Source organism: Spodoptera frugiperda, chromosome 10 (genome assembly GCF_023101765.2).
Source record: "Spodoptera frugiperda isolate SF20-4 chromosome 10, AGI-APGP_CSIRO_Sfru_2.0, whole genome shotgun sequence".
Lineage (NCBI taxonomy): Eukaryota > Metazoa > Arthropoda > Insecta > Lepidoptera > Noctuidae > Spodoptera > Spodoptera frugiperda.
Genome location: NC_064221.1, coordinates 6440878 through 6467391, shown reverse-complemented (window position 1 = coordinate 6467391; position 26514 = coordinate 6440878). Strand labels below are relative to the sequence as shown.

General features: G+C 35.7%; 1 protein-coding gene across 3 annotated transcripts in view; it reads left to right on the top strand.

Annotated features, from left to right (window-relative positions):
- The first annotated feature begins 2257 nt into the window (after nt 1-2257).
- LOC118277573 (transcription factor AP-2-epsilon) overlaps nt 2258-26514 on the top strand; it is a 63698-nt gene continuing 39441 nt past the window's right edge. Inside the window, exons 1-2 of one of the 3 annotated variants that reach the window (XM_050696394.1) lie at nt 2258-2504; nt 17333-17449. In XM_050696394.1, the coding sequence (XP_050552351.1) occupies nt 17390-17449 (60 nt within the window). In that variant the 5' untranslated portion in view covers nt 2258-2504; nt 17333-17389. Of the gene's footprint in view, nt 2505-17332; nt 17450-21312; nt 22653-26514 lie in introns of those variants that run through there. The other 2 variants (XM_050696393.1, XM_050696392.1) reach the window with 2 other exon arrangements.

The following is a 26514-nucleotide window of genomic DNA, read 5'->3' as shown; positions in this document are numbered from 1 at the left end:
ACTAAACACACCTTTTACTCCTTTGAAGAAAGCAGCTTACAACCCGTATCATTATTCCAGTAAGTTTACGTTAAAATTATAATTCCATTCGAAAACAACAAAAACAAGGCTAATTAAACAAATGTGCTATTCACATCAAATAAATGCGTCATTATACATTATCCTTTTGTGAAAAAATGGCCCCATTTTAGCGAACTTTCGATATAATGAGAGTTTTCGAAATACGCAAAATGTTTCCGCGCCAACCAAATGTCCGACACCTCGGGGTAGTTATTAAACACACACCGCCGGGTGCGTTTCCATCCACAAGAAATTAATTACTTACCACGAATTATTCGCGATTTTCGCGAATGCCGAAAAATTGACAATGTCGCCACCGCAACGCGAATTGCGTATTGCGAACGCTCCATGTAGGTATCGCGGCGACGGACCACACAATGGTTTGACAGCTGTCATTTTCGAATTTGGAATTATTGTTCTGTTTGCACAAATTAGAACTGTGCTCGCGGCCTTTAGCGGTTTTCGTTTATTGTTTTTTTTTTTTTTCATTTACTTCGACGCCATTTTAGTGTATTTGTCGTTAGTTCGACTGCAGAGCGCAATATCTCGATTAGGATAACCCATAAGTCTATCACAGCATCTTCCAACTGTCGTAATTTTCAATAACCGCACAAATCTGCAATAGTGTATCAAATTCAGTTTCTATAAACATGGGACCTTACTAACTTTATTTTCCAAATGGTGAGATTTGACCATTACCTCTATTTTTAACATATTATAACAAAACATCACTCCTTTTGAACACATAAGAGGCCGGATTTAAATTATAAAACTAGAATAAGACTAAAACAACTGAGATAAATGTTTTATAATAACTGAAAATGATGACGTGATGGTTAATGATGACGTTATGGCTTAACTAGATCTCCACAGTACCTACAGGGGTTAAGCACCACCAAACGTAGATACTGGGCTATTAATGTATTAATTGAAATTGTATTAACATTTATTGCATTGTATTGTAATACATATTGTAATACAATGCAATAAATGTATACTTATGGTAAAAAGCCAGATTACAAAGTAAATCTTATTACCTAAAATAAAGATTTGTGATGAGAAAAATCTATTTACATTTTATAAAAGACACAGGAATTGAATTCAGAGCTCGTTGCACAACTGCCTTTTACTTATAACCAATTTACTTAAGGTTTAAACCTCATCATCCTGGCAAGATTTTAATTTGTATTACATACACAGATCTATATAACCTAATATACTCACACATATATCTACATACATAATATACAAATGTAAATTCAAACATTATTCCTTACAAGTCCTTTCTTAATTTTATTCTTTCTTACAACGTTTGGTAACAACGTTCCCAAGGAGAGCCCCTCAACCCTACATCGCCCCCAGTTCGGTCCTACTCGCCCCTCAACAGGAAAACCTTAAAATCCGTTCCCCACACTTTCCCAAGACAAACATAGTAAGACGCGTTCCAAATAAGTGGGGAGCGGGATATTCCACTCTAACACGTATAACTAGTAGGTACAACTACCCCATGTGTTCGTGTCGTCTGGTTCTCCACTAGGCCTTTATTCACTACTGTTTTCAGTAAAATATCCATTGGTTGTTTACTGTTTGTAAATTGGATTTAAGCTTTTATTGTTAAGAGTTTAGAAATCCACCATTGAAAGTGTTTTCAACAAAACCTTTTCTCAAACAAAATCATTCAGCAAACTGCGCAATATCGAAACTTTTCACTAAAAATCCCTTCTCCATGGACACAATAAAATAAACAGGTGCCACGACAATACCAACAATAACCCGAAAACTTTACGAAACATATCCAAACACGCTGACACCGAGCCTACACAAACAGCAACAAAAAGCGAACAAAACGATGCGCCCGCGCAAATCTGACACAACGGACGTATCCACTACAAACGAGCTATTCAAACATGGAACACAAACGTCACGTATAACTGCTCACTTAACCCTACAATAGCCATAAAGAATTACAATTAATCGCCGCGACGAGAAATGCCACCGCGCCGGTAAAAAAACGTCAAAATATTGTCGGTAGATGCGACACGGTACCCCCACCGGCGGCTACCGGGTAGCCAATAGGGAGGCGCGGTCGAGGCCCGCTACCGCTTTTTAGCCAATGGCGTTCCCTGGGGCGGAGCCTCGAGCTACGCACGGTGTTTCGCCCCCAGCTAAAACCTTTTCGCCTGCAGTCGTTTACAGATAAGCCCGCGGGATGGTCGATTATTATTACATTTCATACGCGTGATTCTGTGATCTACGCGCGTCGCCTCGGGCGGTTACCGAATCGATAGCGATGTACAAAGCGGAGTGCGATACTAGAATTAGTTTCGGAGATATGGTAGAACTTGAGTTGTTGTGATAGAGACATATTGTGCGTTCTGTGATATGTTTGCCTTAGTATAGATATAGCGTACGGTATGAACCTTTACATGCAGTGCCATCGTGAGGTATGGATGTATCTGTCTTATATGCTTGTGTAGAGTGCAGCGGCTTGTTACCGCTTGTGATGGATCGCCCAATGTTTGCGCTGCTCTATGTTTGTGATCCTGTTTGCTATAACTCCTTATAAGCAATCCTATACTGAACGGTTGTTTTAATCGTAGAAGTGTGTGGGTCACTCAAGTGTTTGTTGTATTTTCTAACGGTGCCGTGTCTTTTTACTTATTAATTGAGTATTCTATATAAAAAACAATGCCGTCGTCTAGTAATAATCTTGTGTTGTATCTACCTAAATATCTAAAATATTTATTAAAAGTGATACATTATTTATGAGACAAAAAATAAAAAGGCACCACCATATAGTTTAACAGCGGCAGTAAAAGGGTTAGAAACATTAAAGTGCAAATTAAATTGAATAGTCAACAAGATTTTTTTCAATATTAATCTAAATTAAGTCTTTGACTGCCAATAGAAAACCGTTGAAGGCAAATCCTCCGCTAACGTCGGTCACCGGTGACCGCCGTGGCGTTCAAAGTGTTAAACAATAAAAATAATTTAAACGACAGCTAAAAAGATTTTCGATATAAAATTCAATTTAATTTACTAATACATGTGTTACCTACAAGCAATTCAAAATACAGAAAACATTCAAACATGTGGACAAAGAATTCTATCAATAAGCGAAACGTGTTTAAAATGGTGGAAACTTATAATTTATGAATATTCTACGACATGCCACAATTAAAGTTACTTATAAAAATAAAAGCACACTTTGAGAGAGCGACGCGATGTGGCCGCGTTGCTACATTTAAAACATTCTCCCAAAGGATATAATTAACTAGCCCGTATTCTCTAACTTATACTTTTAAAACTTATACTTAATTGGCGGTCCTCGACAAAAATTACACTTTGAGACATCCCCTTTTTTTATTTAGACCCAGCTACAACATCGACCGGTTTGTTTTTTATTTTTTTCTTGTACATTTTACAGAAAAGAAAGAGGCTTTGAATAGGTTTCTATGTTATGTTTTTTTGTTTGTTTATTTTTATGTATGTATGTAATTTAGGCTGTATAAAAACCTTTCTCTTACAATTTTTCTTGATAATAAAATTTTTATTTTACTATTAATAAAATTTGGGGTTGTGAAAATTTTATTTTTAGGGTTACGCCTGTTTCGGTTGAGTGCTAAGTAGTTATATCAATATTTTCTACACACTTTGTTTGATACTGGCAAACAGATTAGATATTTTATGACCACGAACTGCCAATTAAACTGACCATCAATCAATGACCGGCAGGATAAATAAAAAAAAATGTGTTTGTCATTTTTATAAACCACTTCTGGTCAAATAAATGTGACACCTTCAAAAACTACTACTCGCGTTATTTTAAAAGGCTGTCAATGCACTTATCTATAGTAAAGTCTTGATCTTCTGGACACTTACCATTGGATAATCCGTTTGTTAATTTGCCCCATATCCCATAAAAATATAGATAAAATAAATTAAACAGAAATTTACATCATCACAACTATGCCTATATTCCACATTAATAATTGCAATATATCATTGCAAACTGTATTAATAAATGTTGTTATATTTTCTGAATAATAATCTCGATCTCAAAGGGATCTAGGTATGCTTGGTAGAATCATATTTAGATGAATGAATCACTAAATTTTTTAACCAAAAACTACATTATTTTGTTAAATAAGTAAGTAGTTGCATGTCACATGGTCTTGTCTCTGAGATAGCTATTCTATGAACAACATATTTGGTCCGTTGTTTCTTTCACACCAATCACATCAACCACAATTTATTAAATCGGGAAATAAGTAAATAATCAACAGCCTATTAGTGGCCACTGCTGATCAAAGCCTCTTCTCGTATGGAGGAGGTTTAATCTCTAGCTTTGAGTATCCATCGCCACGGTTGCTCAAGTGTTTCTTTAAATCTGAATAAATAAAATATATCTAATAGCTTTCTTGCCGACACAAAACTGTTGAAGGCAAAGCCCCAGCTAGCACCACAGGCACCAATCACGGTTGTTCATCATAGCGTTTAACGCGTTAAGTGCAAAATCTCGCGAACGGCTGGATCAATACTTATGTGTATGAGTATTTTGGTTACTAAAGTAATTGATATGTTAGATATAATGATGGGAAGGGCCTGATGCAGAAGGCAGGACTTCTGGACACAGCGCGTATTGTCCGGAAATTCCTCTCTTGAGCCCTGACCGCCGGGTAACTTGACTTTCTCGCGTTAATGGTGGGCTACTGCTTTTCATATTTTTAAATGTTTTCTTTTTCTAATAAAATAATTAAAAATGTAATAATCAGTTATTATCTCGCTCTCGTATGACGATCTCTCTCTCTAACCTTTCTTATGTCGGGATATATAACAACAATAGAAAATACATCATATCTCGCGTGGATCTGCGTTACGGCACACGACGGGTTAATTTAAAGAAAGGTTAGCGAAAACTGGCATGAAGGTTAAGAAGTGCAACTACCACAAGAAGTCTATAAGTGGAATCAGGAATATTCCCGACGGTACTCATTAAACTTTCTCAGCGTAAATGAGATCGTATGATATAATATATAATATGTATTATTATGTCTTACTTATATTATGGTATTCTATAGTCTATAATTATTATCCTCTTCGTTTTTATGCGATCTTTACTATTTTTATTAGCTGAATGTGATTTATAAAGTATTTGCTGACTTAATTGACACATGGGTGTTTTGCATGGAAAATATTATGTTAAATTATCTGTTGGTTAAACTGGTAGAAACTTAAACACACCTTGCCCTGGAGCTGCAAACTGCCTAGCGGCTTTACCGGGCTACGGCTTGAAAAGCAGGAGTAGGAATGGGGTAGTTTTTAGTCAGTAAGAGTCTGACACTGCCTCTCGCTTCGCTCAAGGCGGGAGAAGTCATTGGATGATTTATATATATATTGACCCCTTAAAAAACACAGATTGTGAAAAAGACTGTAGGTACTGTGTACTTATTTAAACTTTAAGTACCTACTACTAAAATCAAATCTTTCGCTAAAACCCTTCCGCATTCCGCCGCTTTACTTATTTGTGTGACTTTCATTTTACAAACAATATTTTATCTAGAGGAGAACCAAAAATTGTAAAAAAAAACAATTTTCTTCTTTTTGTTTTCTATTTATCTACATATTATATAACAGAACCTTACCTTGTGAAAAGGTGGTCGATGGCCATTGTCAATACAGTTTTTAGAGCCGTCGGTATCAAGACTTTCTTCATAACTTTTTTTAAGAGGGGAAAATCATCCAATGACTACTCCGGCCTTCTGCGAGGCAAGAGGGAGTGTCAGACTCTTACTGACTAAAAACCACCACGTTCCTATTTCCGCCCTTCGAGCCGAATCCCCAGTAAACCCGCTAGGTAGTCCGCAGCTTTCTTCATAGCTTAACCACAAAACATTATTGTTATTTTGCTCCATAAACTCATTTTTTTTTCGTAAAACAACATTCAATTGCAGTACTGTCTAACTCATGGCTGTAGAAAAAACATCCGATCACCGCATGTAAAATGGGAAAGTACCTAAGTTAGTTTGTTTCCTCTTAAAGTTTTCAGCACTACCAATTGCCTTAATATTTTGGATAGATATATACCTACATGTTTTTGAAAATACAGAGAAGGACACCTAATTAACACGGATAAAGCTGTGGGTTAAAGTTAGTATGCTGTAAGATAAAGAAGCTATGTAAGTTGCATTTTCCTGCCTACAAATTGAACACATCCGAGTTACAAGCTACTGCGTGCACAGCAAATAAATACATGTTAAACAAATTGTATCGTGTCTGTTAGACTCATAAGCTATTTTCCAATAAGTACTTTTATACCTATTATTAATTTCTTGATAGTATTTCATTCCATTTTGGTTTTTTGCCAGACAATCTTGTGTGTCCATGTCCATCTATTTCTAAAATGAAGTGAGAAAATAGCTAAATCTTCATCCATTAAAAGAAAATTGAAATATCTTTCTTTTTCGTCAAACCAAAACCGTAAGCTCATTAAAAAAGTCATAATTTCATTTCGACTCAAGTAATCACTAAATTAATTTCCACATAAACAAAAGGGAATTAAAATCAAAATGGAAATAATCGCGAAACGAAACGAAATGAAAGGTATTATATTTTTTATGGCGGTTCGCGATCCCATTAAGGCGCTGTCATCGCCCGTTGATAAGATTTAAATTAGCCGCACAATAAAGCTCCTGTCAAATCCGCCATTAATTTCGAATTTTGAATTTGGAACAGAAGCGGTGTTTGATTACAGCACTGGCTGGTAAAGTGGCCAAGTGGAGTGTGGACTCTATGGATGGAATGAAAGAGTATTTTAGCTAAGTATCTAATAGACATTTAATTTTGACAAAATTGTTTATGGATAATTATGTTGAACGCTACAATACATTAATACCTATGGATCATAGTAAAAAAAAAACCGATAGTGATCTTTAGGTTCTTTATCCATACCCTATGGATAAAATAACAAAAATAGACTATGTACCTATTACTCTTGTCGTTAACTAAAATCCATACTTAGGTTCCAAAAATTGAAAAGCTAAAGGCACACAAAAATACATATATGTAGAAAAGAAACAAACCTGTGACAAACAAAACAAACAAAAGTGAGAAAATATCAATAGTTAGCGTTAAAGCCATTCTCCTCCAAAGATGCGTTAGCCAGAAAGGGCCCTGAATGTAATTTTTAAACTAATTAATTTTGCTTCGCCTGTCCAAATTTGAATAACACTATTTGGCCTTCAATTGTCTGCATGCCAAATGTAAAATAACGGTCGTTTCGATGGAACACCGCACACGAATTCAAATAGCATTTTTAAAATAAGAACGCATTTTTTAGAAGCTCGTGCCGCTGAAAAGGTTGCAATAAATCACACGATTTTTTTTTTGGGTGCACTCCCAATTATATTGATTGTCAATTATTTTACTGATTCATAAATATTTTGCACTTTTAGTTTTGTTCTTTTATGCAACCGTGTTATAAATGCGTTTAACATGAGTCAAAATAAAGTCGGTAAGTTCTTTAAAGCTGCTCAAACTCATTATCTCAAAGAATCATAGGTAATCGTGGAGACTCTGTAAAAAAAGAAATGAAAAGAATATTAGAACAATGTATCACGCGGTACATCTGACGTCACGTCCCGTAATAGATATTGTCAAAAAGATTTAACGACATGTCACTTCAACCCCGCCCACCGGCCGACCATAATCTATATCGGACGCGTTCGATATTCGAATTTATTCGACTAATTGGCTATTTCAAAATTCGAATTTCAATAATCATTGCCGATATTATATTTTAATAGGCAATAAGAGCAAGGATAAAGGCAACGATTCTTTTTTAATAGTGTACCAGAACCAACTAAATGAGCTTGTCGTTATTTTTCAATTCTTTGATTTACTACCGATGAATTGTGAAGCAATTAATGAAATGTTGATTGTTGTCGCGAGATACTACGGGGCTTTTATTTCAAACTTTTAATGGGCTTTGGTAGTAGTCTTTGATATTAAAACTATTTTTAGTTTAATACAACCTTTATTGGCGGCCATCTTGATTATCTGTCATTACCTTTCCTTACCAAGGAGGTTTTATTAATTAGATCCCGTTTTTGTATTGAAACTTTCCAATTTGAGTTTGCTATCTAAACAATAACGTTGGGATTGTCTAAGATACATCAACAACGTTCTATAAAGGTGCTCGTAATTTTTCTCCGTCGACTTTTTGTAATAGCACATTTATAACAGCAAATACGAACTATTGTGTGGTTAATACAGAGGTCAGGCGGCGGCGCACGGCGATCGCTTTTCTAAGCCATAACCGGAATTTATACCCGACATTATTCATGCGATGCTGTTCGGTTGTTTTCCTCTAATTAGAATCCATTCAAGCGTACCCCATTAAAACTCGTCTAAATTAAAATTCGAATAACTTACTAACTAGACGTATAAATCACAACCGTACATAAAGACAATAAAATATATTGTCCAAGCCGGCCGAGGATACGACCGAACAATAATTAATACAACAATACACGCACCGGGTAATTAAAATAAACTAATTTCTAAACCTGAATGGCTTGGCTTTTATGAATGAATATTCTATGCCTTTTTTTTAAACTGGCAACATTTCTCATTCTTCGTCTCGCGTACTGACAGTTCGGTTGACGGCGCGGCGTTCTTTTTTTTAAACGCGACCTCTCACAGCGGGGCGCAAGCGCATCCGTTGCGCGCTCGAATTATCTCATTTTAATTTAGGAATCGGCACTTTTTAATGGCGTTATTGAGCTAATAATTCATTTGAAAAATCTGAATCAATTATGGCGATGGTTTTCGTATAATTTTGTGGTGTTATTAAGTTTCTACTTTCCAGTAATCCCTTTGTTTCTTTCTCACGCTAAGCAAGGGTTGACTCCCACGAATTAGGCTGCTAAGGATTTTTATTTGCGGGAACATCGGATCGGGATGAGCAAATCGGTGTTCATAATTACAACGTTGGGGTATTTGGGCGATGGCGGCCGTGCACAGTAGCAATAACGTGCAATTTAAATGTTTCACATTTCGAACCGATTCTTTTTTCGACCGCGAATCAGTTGCGTGTGAGCACGCAGGAGAAATATTTGGTTATTGCCTGGAAACGACCTTTGGGAGGGTGTTGTGGGTATTTTGAAATGAATGTGGAATACTTATTGCTAATGTCCGTCGCTTGTTATTTCAACAAGAGAAACAATGAACTTAGTACGTAAATAGGTATTTTTGAAATATCAACAAATACCTAATAAAATAAATAATAGTCTGTCAGTCAGTGAAACTAGGTACTCGTTTCAAAGTGTAGCTTCGAATGGAGAAGAACGAGAAAGAAACTACATACGTTACTCTTTTAAAAAATACATATTTACAATTTCTCTAAAACATTTTGCTGATCAATAAACATTTAGGTATAGGTATGTGGCAGCAGTGCAGAGACATTACAACGCGCAAACAGAATTAACAAAATGTGGCACGGACCTTGCAATATAAAAAGGTCGTCGTAATAAAATAAAATGGGCATTAATACCAAATCAAGATTGTATAATATCAACAATTAGCATATTATTACAAAGATAAATAATTACACAGTTATTAAATAACTAAATATTAGGGGGCGTTTAATGGCGGTGTCCTAAGTTATGTCATCATAAAAATTACACACATTTTGCATACTAACGAGGTAATGACGAATAAAGGATATTAGCATTTATTAGTCACAAAAACTATTTAGATTTATTTAATAAAAAATCGAATTGAATAACTACCTATGTATTTGGCCAGTGGCTTAAGCCTTTGATTTGACATCAGAAAACTATTGAAGGCAAATCCTCCCCCAACTCCGGTTACCGACCTAGGGCCCGACAGAGGGAACGAGCTATACAACCTACATAGCTCTGTCCTTCTTGTACTGCTCAATGATCGACCATTCTGACACAATAGCAGACTAAGGCCCCTGATGACTTACACGGCGGTTAACGTATTAAACTAGTGGCATAAGTGCTAGCAATGTGTCAGAGGAGCTATAAGACAACTCTCTACTCTTCTCTACTCTAGCAGTAGACGTCAGTTCTACAATCGGGACATCAAGCTCAGAGATGTTCTATGGTCGGAAATGGGATCCGGAGCTGCTCCGGACTACCTAGCGGATTTATCGGGGCTCCGGCTCAAAGAGCAGGAGTAGATACGGGGTGGTTTTTAGTCAGTAAGAGTCTGACACTCCCTCTCGCCTTGCCCAAGTCGGGAGAAGCCATTGGATGATTTTACCGCCTTAAAAAAATGAAAAATCTCCGTAACGGACTCCTGTAAGTACTTGATGACACTACTCTTTAACAAAATAATACTCCCAACACTGCCACATATCAAAAACTCTTTCCTCCTTCAAACCTATAAGTTGTCTTCAACAGATATTCAACTATATGACACAACATCAAAGTTCAAATTCTATTACAGTTCGACCTGCTTGCGTCTTCACATTTGTAACAGATTATTAAAAAATTGGAAGATGATTGCAGTGCTCTAAAGTCTGGACCACTGTGCTTGAGATCACGTAGTCACAAAATAATAGCCTTCATTGTTGAAAAGAAGGAAATTATCTACCTATGCTTTCTTCGAAAAGGCATATTCATTTCAGTTGATATGATTCTTTGGTTCCCTTTTTGATTTCGTTACTGGCAATAACGTATTAGAATTATTTGTTTTAAAATTTGAAAATATGAGGTGATCTAAAAGTATCTACTACGGCTTTAATGGGAAGTAGTGTTGTATTTGAATAAATGTATATACTAGGTACTTATGTCACGAATATAATTATGTACCTACATTGGTCTATGATAATATCTCTTCTTTGCTTACATTGACAACCTAAGCAAATGATTTTAACCATGTCTATACATTGTTGTCTGTTTGTCTGTCAACCAGGAAGTTGGTGATCACCAACTTCCTGAGACCAGTCGAACTGGCGACCAATCATAAATAGGAAAATTGTCAAACGTCAACTGTCAAAATATATTTTTTTCCTTTAATAGCAACCGAGTGTCCAATGTTGTCGACTATACTGCCAGAGTGTCAAAATATTCGTCTTCACATTCGCACTTGACGGTTTTATAATATTCTGTCAGCAAAATGATCTGTCATTAGGCGTTGATTATTAAAAAATAAATGAGTGAGTTGAAAGCAAGCGGTTTGAGCCTCTAGGGTACAGCCTATAACAAGTGGGGATAGGTTATAAATATTATTTTTAATAGCTTTTATAACTAGGTACTTACAGAAAATTAAAAGTAATTTCTCTTTGTACGTGCCTGCGTCTACCAAAGAACTAAGTATTACTTATTTATTTTTAAAATTATAATGAAATTACTCATTTTATTTTAATTAAGTAAATGGGTGCCCTTTCATTAAAAGTTTAATTTGGAGATGGGTGAACCTAATTTGCTGATTTATCCCTCAGTCAGTCAGTCCAATCCACTCATTCGAAGTCGAACCTTGGATTCATCCATGAAGCTACTTGTCAAAGACAACTCGCATGAAAAAAGAACAGTGGTCTACAGAACCATCACTACAGCTAGTTTATTAAACTGGCAATACCCATTAACATTCGAAATATGAAACCACTCCACGACAGGTTACAAGCCACCGCCCACTTGTCCATCAAAAATCTCTTTTCCAAAAAGGCCAACTAACAAAAAAGGTTGAATAACATTTTACCAACTAATTAAAACTTTTTTCGTTGGCAACACTGTCTCGATAAAGAAAACACGCCTTCTCTATAAAATCATTAAGATTTCGTGAGCAGCGTGTTGCCAGTTAACAAAATAATATATCCCGGTGTTACGCGTTACGCGGGAGGTTACCGGCCACTAGTCACGACCCTCAGGTCGAGAGGTGGAACCATTTCATTTCTTTATTACTTGAGCCATCGATAGTATCTAACACTCGTTGAACGTTAATAAAGTGTTTTAGCTTTTAACAGGATATAAACAATATCTATCTGTAAATTAAATATAGTTTCACTGTAAGTTTGGCGCAGTGCATGAGCGACTGGTTGTTGCCCACATTGTCATGGGTTTGTATTCCCCGCTTTGGGTTGGGTAATTGGGTGAGGTGTTATCGCACCTTAATCTGGAACAACAATTTGCATGTGATTGTGTTCAATATTGATTCCAATTAAACCATAAATACTTACGTATTTTTGAAACGTCAATAAAGAAAGAAATAAACAATAGTCTATCCGTCAGTGAAGCTAGGTGCTCGTTCCAAAATGTACCTTCGAATAGAGAAGAACGAGCAAGAAACTACATAAACATGTAAAGCAACTAGGTACCTTTAGTTAGTGTTTGAAATAATTACTAGATTTAAATAAAAGCTGGTTATGCTTCATTACTCCATAACGCCTAGGTCGTAACCTTGTTAATGCTTTGTGTTGTTCTCTTGTTAAGTGCGCTTAGCAAATGAGGTCTAAATACCTAATTCATTATAAATAATAGCGACACGTTTTATTCTTTACCTCGCTCACGACCTTTTTGCAAATGACTTATGTTGTTACATTTTTTTAAGGGAAGAAAGTCGTCCATTGGCTTCTCCCTGCTGGCAATCCTTGGGCGAGGCAAGAGGGAATGTGAGACTCTTACTGACTAAAAACGACCCTGTTCCTACTCCTGCATTTCGAGCCGGAGTCCCGGTAACCTATTAGGTAGTCTGCAGCTCCGGAATGTTGTTAGGTTGAACACACAAACAATAGTGCTACAAAAAATATTGTCAATGCTTAATAAGAAAATAGTCATCAGTTCTTGCCTATCAAATCTAAGCCCAAAACTAAGCAAGAGAATGTAGACCTCGTGGTAACTTACACCCACATGACTAACCACCATCCCTTCAAACAGAATCATAAATCAACAAGACCACTATCCAAACCCGACTAAAAACACCAATTAACCGCTCCAATATTCCACGATATAGGAAACGCCTACCCATAAAATTATTGCCAGCACAAAAAAAGTCATTACTGTGTTACGCGGCTCAGCCATTCAGCCAGTACGCGCGTGCCCGAGTCACGACCCGAGCCGATCCGATTTTATTACTTACACGGACGGGTAACGCGTACGTAATTGAAGGTTAACGAACAAGTTTTCAAATTACGAACACAAGCTTTCCGAATTTGGATTTGAATTTAGATTCTTTTTTTTTAATTTTAAGCTAGTTGTACACTCTACCTATTGGCTTTTTGGATGTGCTACAGGCTACAGCTAATGTATTTGAACTTTTTGTAGGTGCTTGTAACATGAACATAAAAATAAGGGATAGAAAATATATATATATTATTTTTTGCGTTGATATAGTGTTCGCAAGTGCAACTGCCGGACAAAAGGTTTCGGGTTCGATTCCCGGGTCAGGTAAAGTACAGCTGGACTTTTTTCAGTTTTTCGAAAATTTCCCAGTAGTAGCATGGAGTCCGGAATTGTGCCCAGAAGGTACACGGCAATAGGCTCACCCCCTATTACATGGGACTTATAACACAAATGGTGAAAAGTGGGTTTACATTGTATAGCGGCATTACGTGCTGTAATGCGCACCTCTGCGTGCCCCTTCGGGGATAAAAGGGAAAAATAGGAAATTACATAACAAACACTAATATTCGAAATATCAATATACAGTCCCTGAAAAGTGACTTAATTAAATCCCTTTAAAAACATTAACACAAGAACACCGTGTAGAGAGTAAAGGACACTGACACGCTACATAATTGTTTGAGAAGCACAACTCATAACTCAACGTCAGCCGAACTAAAACACAGGCAAACATAGCTTCCTTCATTACCGACCTGTTACAAACCAACCTCCTTGCTAAATTACTGGCTGGACAGAAAATGTGCCATAGACAGTTTTTTTTGTAGATTTAGTCATTTCTTCTTCTATGATTTTGAAAATGGAATTTGTTATAGATAAAAAATGATCTTGTCGAAAAACGGTGTATTTAAGAGCCTATAATTTTCCTATTCAGTGAATTTCAGCGTTTGTCCTTCTCTGTGTGTACAGACACTAAGTACATTTTAAGATTACGGTTTGAATAAATAAATGGCTTACGTTTTCAATAAATAAAATCGCACCAGTTTTATAACAAAATGTGTGTGAATACAAAAGAAAATTTTAAAGACGTTAGTTTCTTTACGACGTAACTTTTCTAGTATGTATCAAGCGAAATCATCAAATAAAAAATACACAAAACAACGCAAAGCAGCAGCGACGGAAATGCCCTCGCATTTCAAAACCACTTTTTATGAATCTTTAACAGAAAAATTACAAGAGATCCATTTCTTCCTAACCCAACAAGCTGTCAGTCAGTTCTATTTTCAAATCAATCTCGAGCACGTACTGGCAGGACAGTGTGAGTGCCGCGCATCGATCATACAGCCACGCCCCTCGGCCGCCGCGACAACCGGCCGCAATATAAACTTTTTGAATCGAACCTCTTTCGAAAATGGAATTTGTTAATCTGTTTTTAGATTAAGTATCTGTGGTTTTAGCTTGGTTGTTTGTTAAGAAGTGGAGAATTTAATTTTGATTATTTAAACTAAATTAAACTTTAACTTTAACTTAATTTGATGCTGAATTATTGTCCTTCGATGGTGAAACTATTTCTCATCAACATATCTAGGTATACCTATCATTTGGTTCGTCTACAAACATATAATTCATGAGAGAACCTCACGTGATTGACTGATCATCAAAGTCGATTTACATTAGAGAAAAATCATTATTACAGTAGCATTTTCTTACCTAGGTTCCAATGGTTCTGTCTGTGATTGTACTGAATTTTAACTTTGTATCTTTTCTCTACCGATTCATCTGGTAGCTTACTCCTTACCCTTCCACTCTGATTCCCTGACGCGATTGAAATTAATAACAACAACAAAAAAACAACACTAGCAATTTAAAAACAGCGGAATTTAAAAAGAGAACACTTGGAATCTCCAAATGAAACGCGCTACCATTCCAAAATACGCTACACAAATCGAATAAACAATTTTCAACACTATCCCTCTTAAAATAAAATACATTTTCTACTGAAATAATTTCAGCGATATAAGACATTTTAATTCTAGTTATTTGGTAATTTAGACTTCCGTTTTACGTAGCTTGATGGAATGTAATTTAAGCTGTAAGGGAAAGCAATTAAGTCGAAATTCATTTGGGCCGGGATAAATTATTATTTGAAATAATCCATGTTCTTTATTTATCGACTACCTGTATTGAAAGTATGGAAAGTAAAATTGGTGTTCAAATATTTTAATAGACTTACGAAATACTGTTCTATAAAATATGCTCCATTACCTAAGATATTATAGCCTACTAGCTAACCCACGACTTTGCTTGCATTTCCGTAGAATAAAAGATTGCCTATGATGTGTCATTCCATAGCATAATTTACCCCTATTGCCGATCCCTTCAGCCGTCTTGATGTTAAAGGGCAACAAAAAACACAAACTTTCACACTAAAACCTGCTCCTCCTTTTTTGAAGTTGGTTAAAATATCGTAGAAGGCTTTCAAACAAAAATATAAACAAAGAAACTAGAAGAGATTATAAGACTAAATAAATGATTGTCCATTGCGCAAAGTTTCAAGGAATACAAATAAAAGTGAACTCACTGGCTATTTACTTTACGTCTTATTGTTGTTTGTTACAAAGTTTACTTACTGGCCGGTTAAATAAATTTGGTGCAATTTCATTATTTATATATTTTTCTTTTATTAACCAGAGTTAGTATGTAATTTGCTGACCAAAAGCCACTTCATAGAAATTAATAGAAAAAAATAACAGACGTATAGGAATATTAAGATAATATTATTTTAATACTTATGAAAATCCTTACCGTCATTAGAAATTGAATTTAAATATAAGTAAGATAGTGAGCGTTTCTTAAGTTTCTCAGTGTACCTAAGTATTAAGAAAAGCGTTATCAAGTAGAAAGTCACAATAGCACTAACTAGGTCTAGCTAGTTCTAAGTACTAGCTAAAGTTTAAGACAACGTCGCTTTATTACCTAAGCGTAGACTTGTATTAACCCAACAAGATATTCTGGACTTCGTTTGAAACTAAACTTTCATACAACAGTTACCGTGCGCAGTCAAAGACTATCCAACTAATTTATATTTAATAATCCATTACTCACATATCACAAATAAAACTGAGCCACATTCCGCAAATATACTAATTAATCTTTCCGAAACACGCAAAAAATAACATACCAACATAATGATAACTCAGTGCGCGCTACAATGAGGCATAAAATTCTTGATGTCTGGTACACACAAAAAGGTTACTCGAAAAAAGCGACATCTGTTATCGAATAGTCGACCTAAACACAGCAGTATAGAGTACGAACTTGTTCCGAACGACTTTTTATTTTGTTTTTTTGGCGGTTTAAAAATGCTGGAGCTGGCCGCACCGCCTCGGGCATGGCACGGGCCGGCCGCACTCAGCCTAGAAATCTTCACTTCAAATCTGTGCTTAATGATTACGTACAACTTAAAATTACCTGTCAATATTAACTGTGGGCTATTATTTTTATGATGTCGACTATTTAATTTTAGGTGTAAAATATAAAATGGATTTTCGTTTAGTTGATTATGAGACCGGATGTGTTTTAAATTATCTTTCAATATTATTATTAAAGTAGATACGAGTACACGTGGACAGCATTAACTCTAGTTCATTCAAAACAAAATTGTTTCAAAACTTGCGTCATTAATATTACTTAGAAGCAAAGACAGTAAAGCCCTAATTTAAAAAAAAATAGATACCTACACTACAAAAAAGAAATACAAAATTTCTTTAAAACCCACAAAAAATCATGGACCAATTTGAGTCACTAGGAACACGTAACATTTCGTACCCCTACGCCTAAATCGCTGTAAGATTATACCCACCAATCATACACCAATCTAAATTATGATTGCTCCAGTAACGGTGATGGACGCGCGATGATGATTGCCTTCAATTAACCCGTCATAAGTCAGTTATCTATAAATCAATATAACCTTTTAACGTTTACCTTATCGGGCATAGATTGTCTACATATATTGTTCACCTTGTACCATCCATTTTATGTTAATCATAGTTTATTTCGCATGCGAATAAAGTATGTGTCAATTATTTTCTGTATAAATCAATTTTCTTACATAAAACATGTTTTAGTTTATTTTTTTTATTTGTATCACTAAGTAAGTGTTTTGTTTTGTTCTAGGTAAGCTGTGAGAAGAAGTTTGTTAGTAAAAAACTGACCAATTTTGTGATATTTAGCGAAAAATGACTTTTCGGTGTGTTCCTACTTTTCAAACTGTGTCCAACGATACCAACGCCACCTGGGTAAGTTTTTGAGACTATGAACTTCCATTTAAGCTTCTTGACAATAGATGGCATTGCGTTCGGAAAATAAGATAAAGTAATGCAAGGTAAAAATCAAATTCATTCCACGATTACACAGGCACAGTGACGTTGAATACTTAAACTAAACCATTTTCTAATTAGTTTTAAATTAAATTTTCTTGACGACTGTGCCACTTTCTTTCCTTATCTAAACTCACAACGCAGCGCCATCTATTATCGCATAGTCAAACTACGTAAGTAAGAAGTTAACAGAGGTTTTACTTAGTTACACTACTCGCCACTAGATGTCGCTAGCGATTGCATTCAAAATTTAAAAATATTTTAAATTATTGTCAACGTTTGGCGTATTTCATAGTATTTTATGCATTCGTAATTTTACGTAAAAGTATTTATAAATCACGTTTGATTTCAGGAAAAAAATCGATAAACCATAACTCATATAAATTATTCTAGATTTACTAGGTACAATTCTGCATAATCATCACTCGGTAATCATAAAAAGCAATTAACAAGTTTCAAATCAACGCTTCATTGTCCGAGTTCAAGCGTGCTCGGACCATTGACACATGAGTGTTGTCTCGTTGACATGTCGATGAACTAGTGCTGTGACCTCACTCGCCCACTCACTGCTTAACCCAGAATTAATCAGCATAACTTGGCCGCTCATAATGTCGCTGATTGCTTAGCCAAAACGAATGACGCTTTAAATTCCGTATACAAAATTTAGTTCCATTTTTCGCCACATGTCAAGTTACACTGGTTTTTCTATCTGAAGTGACATGGCTTGTCATATTAATGTTAGGTACTTATTTCTACCTGACCCTGTTCTTTCCCTGGGAATGAAAATAAAGTAAGGATGGGTGAGCCGACGTGGGCAGTAGAAGGTGTAACAATAACTGTACCGTTATATTTCTATGATTTATTTCATTTAAATAGATATTGTGTTATTTTTTAAGTGACGTCTAGTATGCATTGACGATAATTCATTTTGTGTGTGGGTCGTCTAGTCTTGTGATAAATTTAATAATTGTTAGTTGCGTATTATTTATTTTATTTTATTTTTGAATCGGTAGAGGAAACTGTTTATGCGTACTTACTGAGTGACTGTACGTGTCGGTGGGACGTTTGAAGTTTTTCCGCCTAAATAAAAAAGGTCGGCAATGTTAATGCCACCAATCTACCTAATTCTAATTCTTACATATTATTTATAACATCGAGTCACCAAAGCTTTAAACAGAGAGGAGTGGAAGGAAGGTAGGGAGGCCTTTGCCCTGTAGTGGGACGACCATGACTGGAATCTAAATATAAAAAAAAAATTAAAAAAAATAAATATAATAAAATATTTTTTTAACATCTGACAAATCGTTTTTCCATTGAATACTTACAATTTGCAAACAGAATTCTGAATGCAAACAGTGACAAACATTGTCTACATTATCGCATTAAAAACGTCACGCCTTTTTATCCACGCAGAGGTGCATATTACGGCACGTAATGCCGCTATACAATGTAGGTACAACCCACATTTCACCATTTGTGTTATAAGTCCCATGTAATAGGGGGTGAGCGTATTGCCATATACTGGGCACAATTCCAGTCTCTGTGCTACTACTGAGAAATTTTCGAATAAGACCTCTGGTCTGGCAGTCACACTTACGACCACTCGACCAACGAGACAGTCTTTAGTTTTCGTATGAATATAATAAATGTTCTTGTAAGTAAAAGCAATTATTCCATGCATACACACGTCAGCTCTTCACAGAACAATTAGTTAAAGATAATTAGCTCTTAGACGATACTGGTCGGAGATACCTAATTACTAGTTTTTAGTGTTCGTCTACCATTCACAGACAATGCTAGGTAACTGATACACATTATTCAATCTTATACGCTTAGTTTTAAGATTGAAAATTGATTAAACTAGTTAGTACTGAATTAGCTAAAGTTTTGACAATTTTTACATAGGATTCATAGTTCTGTCACAGAATAATAAGTACCTACAAGTTGATTCGGTGTCCTATGTGCAATGTTACATTTCTCTTCGCGAAATAGATAGTCAGTCTTATAAGCTTAGTATTACGATTAAAAATTGATTAAATAAGGGAGTACTGAATTAAATAAACTTTAGTCCATTTATACATAGGATTCATTGTTTGGTATTATGTAATCTATGTGCTATAGCGGGGTTACCGGGGCTCCGGTTTGAAAAGCAGGAGTAGGAACGGGGTGGTTTTTAGTCATGAAGAGTCTGACCCTCCCTCGGGCCTACTTGGATAATTTTCCCACCTTAAAAAAAAATTATTATTGTAACAATTAGCGACTTTATAACCTTTTAATTTTATATAATGTTCATATCTTTTTAGGTACTTAATAAGAAGCAATCATACTTCGCACTAATACTATAAATGTGAAAGTTTGTTTGTTTGGATGTTTGTCCGTCAATCACACTGAAACTACCGATCGGATTTTGATGTAATTTAGTATATGGACAGGGTACAAGCTGACTTGGGTGATATGATACTTTTTATCCTACAGGAACGCAGGCCACTAGCTTTTTTTAACCCATATAAAAAGAAACCTAATTATTAATTACGAATAAAATAGACTTACAATTAACTAAAATTAACTGAAATTAGTAATAAAAGTAAATGCTGTAAACTAATCAAAAGCTTTCTAAGCTCTAGCGACGTGTCGTCAACGTGCGTACGCGCACATGAAATATCATTTCGTTCACGCACACATACAAACGTGTACAGTCAACAACGTTACATTCAGAACTCTTGAAATACGAAGTGACTTTTATTATTTTTTTATTTTTACACATTTTAGCCTATTGTAGTAATATGCTAAAGGCGTTCACTAGAGGACTGACCGACAGACAGACATTTTTAATATTATTATATTTGCTTTGACGTTCAAAAATGCACTTCCTAGTCAAATTGAAATAAACAAATTTGACATTTTGACTTTTTAATTTCCTGAAAAAAAAAACAGCAGCGTAAGCTAGCAGCTTTAGTGTACCCAGAGTGTACCAACGCACCTATCACTCACACAGACGCACAGTTTTACAATGGAACCTGATATGAGAGGTACAATGATACACATTCGCAGCACAGAGCGAGACGAAGCTTTTACACAGTATATGCGCGGGTTATAGAACCTTTTTGGTATAGGAAAAGTTGACTGATAGACTTTGTGTTAGTCTATGCAAAATAATGCAGTATTGGCTATTGATAAAGTCTGGAAAGTATAGGAAAAAGTTTTGAAAAAGAGTTTAAATTAATAGAGTATTAGACAAATCAATGATTTATAAGTTTGTAATTTGTAAATTTAATTATACTAATACCGGGCAAGTTTCGCTGAAAAGGAGGTTACCTATTAAAGGAATTTCTAACCTATTAAAGGATTTCGCTTAAAACTAGACAAATGAATTATTTATAAGTTTCTAAGTATATTTTGTAAGTCTACTAATTGAATTAAAGTCACTAAAGGGTGAAAGTGGCTTAAATAAATTCTTTAAAGTAACACGTTCTAATTGAACGTTGCACGCGTGGTTGATAGAAAAATGGCTCTTATTTACCTACAGTTACTCGTACATAGACGAGTTTCATATTAAGCAGAGAATATGACAAATGAGTTGCGTTTAGATAATGTATATACTTAATGCAAAATTATTAAAATGACCCACCTAAATATAGTCCACTGAAACGTTGACGCAATTCAATTATGCGCCCGATTAATCAATTACCAGTCGTCGCTCGATCAAAATTAATTAAATGTTAATATATTTCTTGATCTGCATATTGACGGTGGTCTGTGAGGCTGTGAGGCTGTGGCACTCCCCGTCTTTTATCGCGGGCCGCGGTACGTCAAGTTCCGAGCTCACCATGTGACTGCCGCGGGCCGCGACCGACCGCTCACGTGGCCTACACGCGCCAACCTACCAAATTTCAATTTTTAAACCACCATTTTCGAATTCCATTTCGAATTTTTCTGTTATTTTTTTTTTTTTTTTGTTTTTTTGTTTGGCTTTGAATAACTTTTAACTGACAGTGATCGTGTTTTGGTATTTTGTTTCTTTTTTTTTAATCTAGTGTTTTTTTTTATTTGTGCTTTTTGGTAAATATTGTTTTTTTCTTATTTGGTTGAATTTTACGAGAAGTGCGAGTTTGTGTTTGAATTGAGATTTTTTAATATATTTTTTTACTTTAAATTGATAAAGTTATTAACTGCAGTAAAATTGAGTATACGAATCCGGAGGTAATCACATATTGGTCAGGCAATTTCCTATACCATCAATAATAACGGGGCAAGTAAACAATAACATTATTTGATGTTAGATAGAGACAAACGTGCACAGAAGAGCGAGACAAAAGAATATCATCGATCTAAGAAAATAGAATTCTCATACGAAATGTAATGGAGGTACAATAATCGTGTAAAAGTTCACGATAGTTGGCCAACGTGAGGCGGTAACAAAACGATAACGCCAGCCTATATAGGACTTGAACAAATCGATTTTTGTATACTTACACTACTGAAATTAGAGGTTCGTATAACCTGGTCGGTTATAGCGGTCATCTCGGTCGGTAGATAATGATCCGTCGATGATTTACGCCGCGTTAAACCGACAATGGCACGAGATAACCCCGGCCAGTGCACAATGTGACCAATTAGAAAACTAGGAACGTTTGCCACGATGACTAAAATGAATGGGATCAACTTGGCAGAGATGACGGAACGAGACCTCACCGTCGAAGACATATTTAACGAGAACTTCAATTTGAAACGAAAGAAACCTCATTACGATTATGAAGAGGCTAAAAAAGCAAACTTAGTTGAAGAAACAGATCCTCTAAAATACAGGAACAACAACAATATAATCGATAAAGATGAGACTCCTCAGAAGAAGCGGAGATCGAGAAGTTTTGGTGACAATTACGACATCGATAAGATTGTGGAATCGAATATGATAATCGATAAGGAATCGAGTAAAGTGCGGCTGGAGATGAGGGAGTGTGACAGTTTGGAGTATAAGACTAATGGGCATGACATTGGTGTTGCTGAGGACGGCGATTATGGATTGAAAGATGGTACTGATATTAGGATTGATAATGAAGATAAGATTTTGGATAACAATGAAGATTATCGCTTGAACGGCCACGGAGAACATGGAAATGATGTGAGTAATTTTACTTACTTTTTATCTAAATATAACCGCACTCTGTTAGGGTTATACAAGGAATATTAAATATTATAGCAGAACTACTTTTAATAAGCTTACTTTTTACTCGTTTTAAGTTGATTTGTAGTTTAAGCTTTTGTGAGCTTTTAACAGCAGTTGGATTATAAATCACTAGGGCCTTCATTTTTGTGTTATTACTTTATCAATAGCTAACTTCTGCCAACGGCTTTGCCTACGTTCCCGTAGGAGAAAAAGTATCCTATATGTTATTCCAGACCATAATCTACCTCTGTACTAAATTTCACCCCGATCACTTTAGCCGTTTTGACGTGATTGAGTAACAAACATACACAAAAATACATCAACTCACAAACGTTTGCATTTATAATACATATTAGATAGATTTCAAACATTCTAAGCATATATAAGCAATTTATTCGTCTGAAAGATTCAAGCGATGAAACTTAAGCTTTCGTGAAGAACAGTTGCGCGTGCGACTACTCCAAAAACGTCACCCAAAGACAAAGTCAAAGCATTTATTTCAATTAATCCTAAATTCGGCACTTTTGAAACGTCAAAATGAATTGCACTTCAGTTTGGCAGTCAGTGAAGCTAGATGCTCGTTCCAAAGTGTAGCTTCGAATGGAGAAGAACGAGAAAAATAAATTACAATCACTCTAATACATTATTTAATCCTTTACCTATTGTATATTATGTATGTGAGAAATTCTGAAAATATAAAGCAATATTGATTAATTTATTCCAAATTACTGGTCACCTGTTTGCCCATTGACATTTAAACACTAATTAGTTATGTCTAGTGTATGTGTATCAATTAATGTCGGCTTTCCATTGTCAAAGGAGGTTGTGTTGCAAAAAGGTTTTCGTTTATTATCTTTAATTAATTGTTTTGGGTTTTATGTTTAATTTATGGGAAACAGATAATTCATGTAGCAATGGATATATTTAATTATTATTAACGTGTCAAGCTATTGGCTTTGCAATATCGACCTTATGGTATTATATTTATCCGGAGCTGCGGACTACCTAGCGGGTTTACCGTGGGCTCCGGCTCAAAAAGCAGGAGTAAGACTCTTATTAAAAAAACCACGCCATTCCTAGTAGGATATCCTGATATTCCCTCTCACCTCGCCCTAGGCGAGAGAAGTCATTGGATGATTTTCCTCCTACAAAAAAAGGTCTACATATCTATGTATTTTTTTACTGTACTTTTTGAAATCTTAGAAACAGCTTGATACAAAAAGTTAAAACGTTTAAGTAACGATAGATATAGAAAATGTCACATAACCCCAATTAGCAAATTATGGTTTTTAAAACATTAAACCTTATACACACATCCCAACCAATAGCGTCTTGTCTATCCTCCAGCATCTACGGTAAGATACATACGTAGCTATAGGTACACTCGTAGGATTTTCCATCAAACACGAACCGAAGCTAACAAATTAACAACCGTGCGCATGCCCGCTGCGTGTCTCGTTTACATTTGACCGTAAAAATCATGATTCGATAGCAAACAAGATAAGCCGCTGAAATTCCGACAATACTCGACTAATATCGACAATAGTCGACTAATTTGGACAATAGTCGCCTAAATGCCGTTAGTGGACCACAATGGAGCCGGCGAGTGGAAATAATCGCGATTAGTTTACGGTCAGTGCGGCAAAATTATTTATAACATTCGTGTATATGGATGTCCTTTCTACTTTCTAACTCTTTTTGTGTAGTGGTCATAAGTGAGGCAGATAGGGGTTTGGATACTGGGTTCTTAGATATTAAAATAGGTAGAATATAGTGTAAAAGTCTGTAATTTGACAGCACGTTTGGTGCGGTGGCTAGACAACCGGTTACAACGCAACGTGTAGTGGGTTTCCCGCACGGAGCAACTCTTTGTGTTATCCACAAATTGTTGTTTTGGGTCTGGTTGTGAACTTGTATGTTGTGTGAACACACCCACGACACAGGAGGAAATCTTAGTATGGGGCAAAGGTTTAAAAAAAGTAAAGAGTTCACTCCCGCCACTGGAATTTATATGTTTGAAAGTGATTTGCTAGTACGCTTCCATCGACTACTATAATAAAGCGAAATCCTAGCTTGGTGTTAAAATTATTTTATTAATGTAAAATATTTTGTCAATGTCTTTAATATTTTTATAATAACTATCGTAGACATACTAAAATAACTAAAAATCCCGGCTTACATACGTAAATTAGTAATTAGCACGCTGCTCATTATAAAGAATCCCTCTGTGACTCAAAACTAATAGACCTTTTCTCAATTAATTTACGTGAGTAAACCGTGATTTTTAGTCAATATCTTTAATGTTTAGTACTTTCATAGTAAACTCTTGTATCATTAACCAAATCGACAAAATTCAAAACTTTACGACAGACGCTACCGATGACTTTAACCCATAAACCAGTAAATTGGACATGACAGAAACCATCCGATCTCAGCAAATAAATCCAAAACTAGCATTTACGAATGGCCAATGACAGAAACGTCAATTCTTAATCAATTTTACACCATACACCCATTTATGTCCAACACATTAACTCGTGACCATATAGGAAGCATAGACACTCGGGGCCCGTGGTCGCGCCTCTTTTTAGGGTTCCGTAGCCAAATGGCAAACCCCCCCTCTCACTTTTAAAATAAGAGTGTGAGAAACCCGAAAAAAATATATGCTGTAGATTTCAATGGAAACTAACAACGAAAATTAGTTTGAACGAGATATCATTACATATTAGTTTTTAAGAAAATAAAACATTTTCAAAAACCGCAAATATAACTTTGTCGTTCATACAGACACTATGTAAAACCAAGTTATTTTACAAATTTTATATGATGTCATCTACTTGCTGTTACGGAGCCCTTAATGGGCGAGCCCGACTCGCACTTGGCCGGTTTTATTTGTAATTGTTGCTGGTCGGCAAACAACAAAACATAACCGTACCATAGATAACTGATGCACTTGTAACATGACACGTGCTGGCATGCCCGACCTCTGCACGTGTTGCAAGCCTTAATAAATAAAATAAAATATAGATGTAAGAATGTTTGTGGACGTTGTAACTGAACTTTTATTGGTTGGGCTTTGAAGAAGCTCGCTAAGTAGTTACGGCCATTCTAGATATTTACAGTTCGTATGAAATTACGTGCGGTAAATGGCTAATGTTTATATTGATTTTCAATATATTTCTAATAAATTGAAGTAAAGTTAATTGATTATGAGGTTGAGAGTTCAATGCCTGGGTCAAGTAAAGTAAACCTTTGGATTCGTGTCCAAAATGTCACAGTACTTTTTTTTAAAGGGGGAAAATCATTCAATGACTTTTCCCGCCTTGGGCGAGGCGAGAGGTAGTTGCAGACTCTTACTCACTAAAAACCACACCGTTCCTACTTCTGTCCTTCAAGCCGGATCCCAGGTAAACCCGCTAGGTAGTCCGCAGCTCCGGATCAGGCATCAACCCTACTAGGTAGTAACCAACTATAGTGGTCTGATGGCTCTGAGGCGCGCATGTTACAGTACTTAAAATCGCAATAACAACTCAACCATTGTTCTTTCGAGCAAAATTAGGCAAACATATATTAAGCAGAATCAATTGACACACAACGAAAGAAACAATATTAATAATAAAATAAACAAAACTCCAAATATCATTATCCAAGACTTCATCAAGACTCGAGACTATTATTTAAAGCACAATAGAAGTCCAAAACATTTATTTCATCCACCCACAGACCACAATACATTACTGTGTCACAATCTATGTCAACTACACACTTCAAATAACGATGCTTACGTGTCAAAAGTCAAGAGCCAACTGACCAAGTC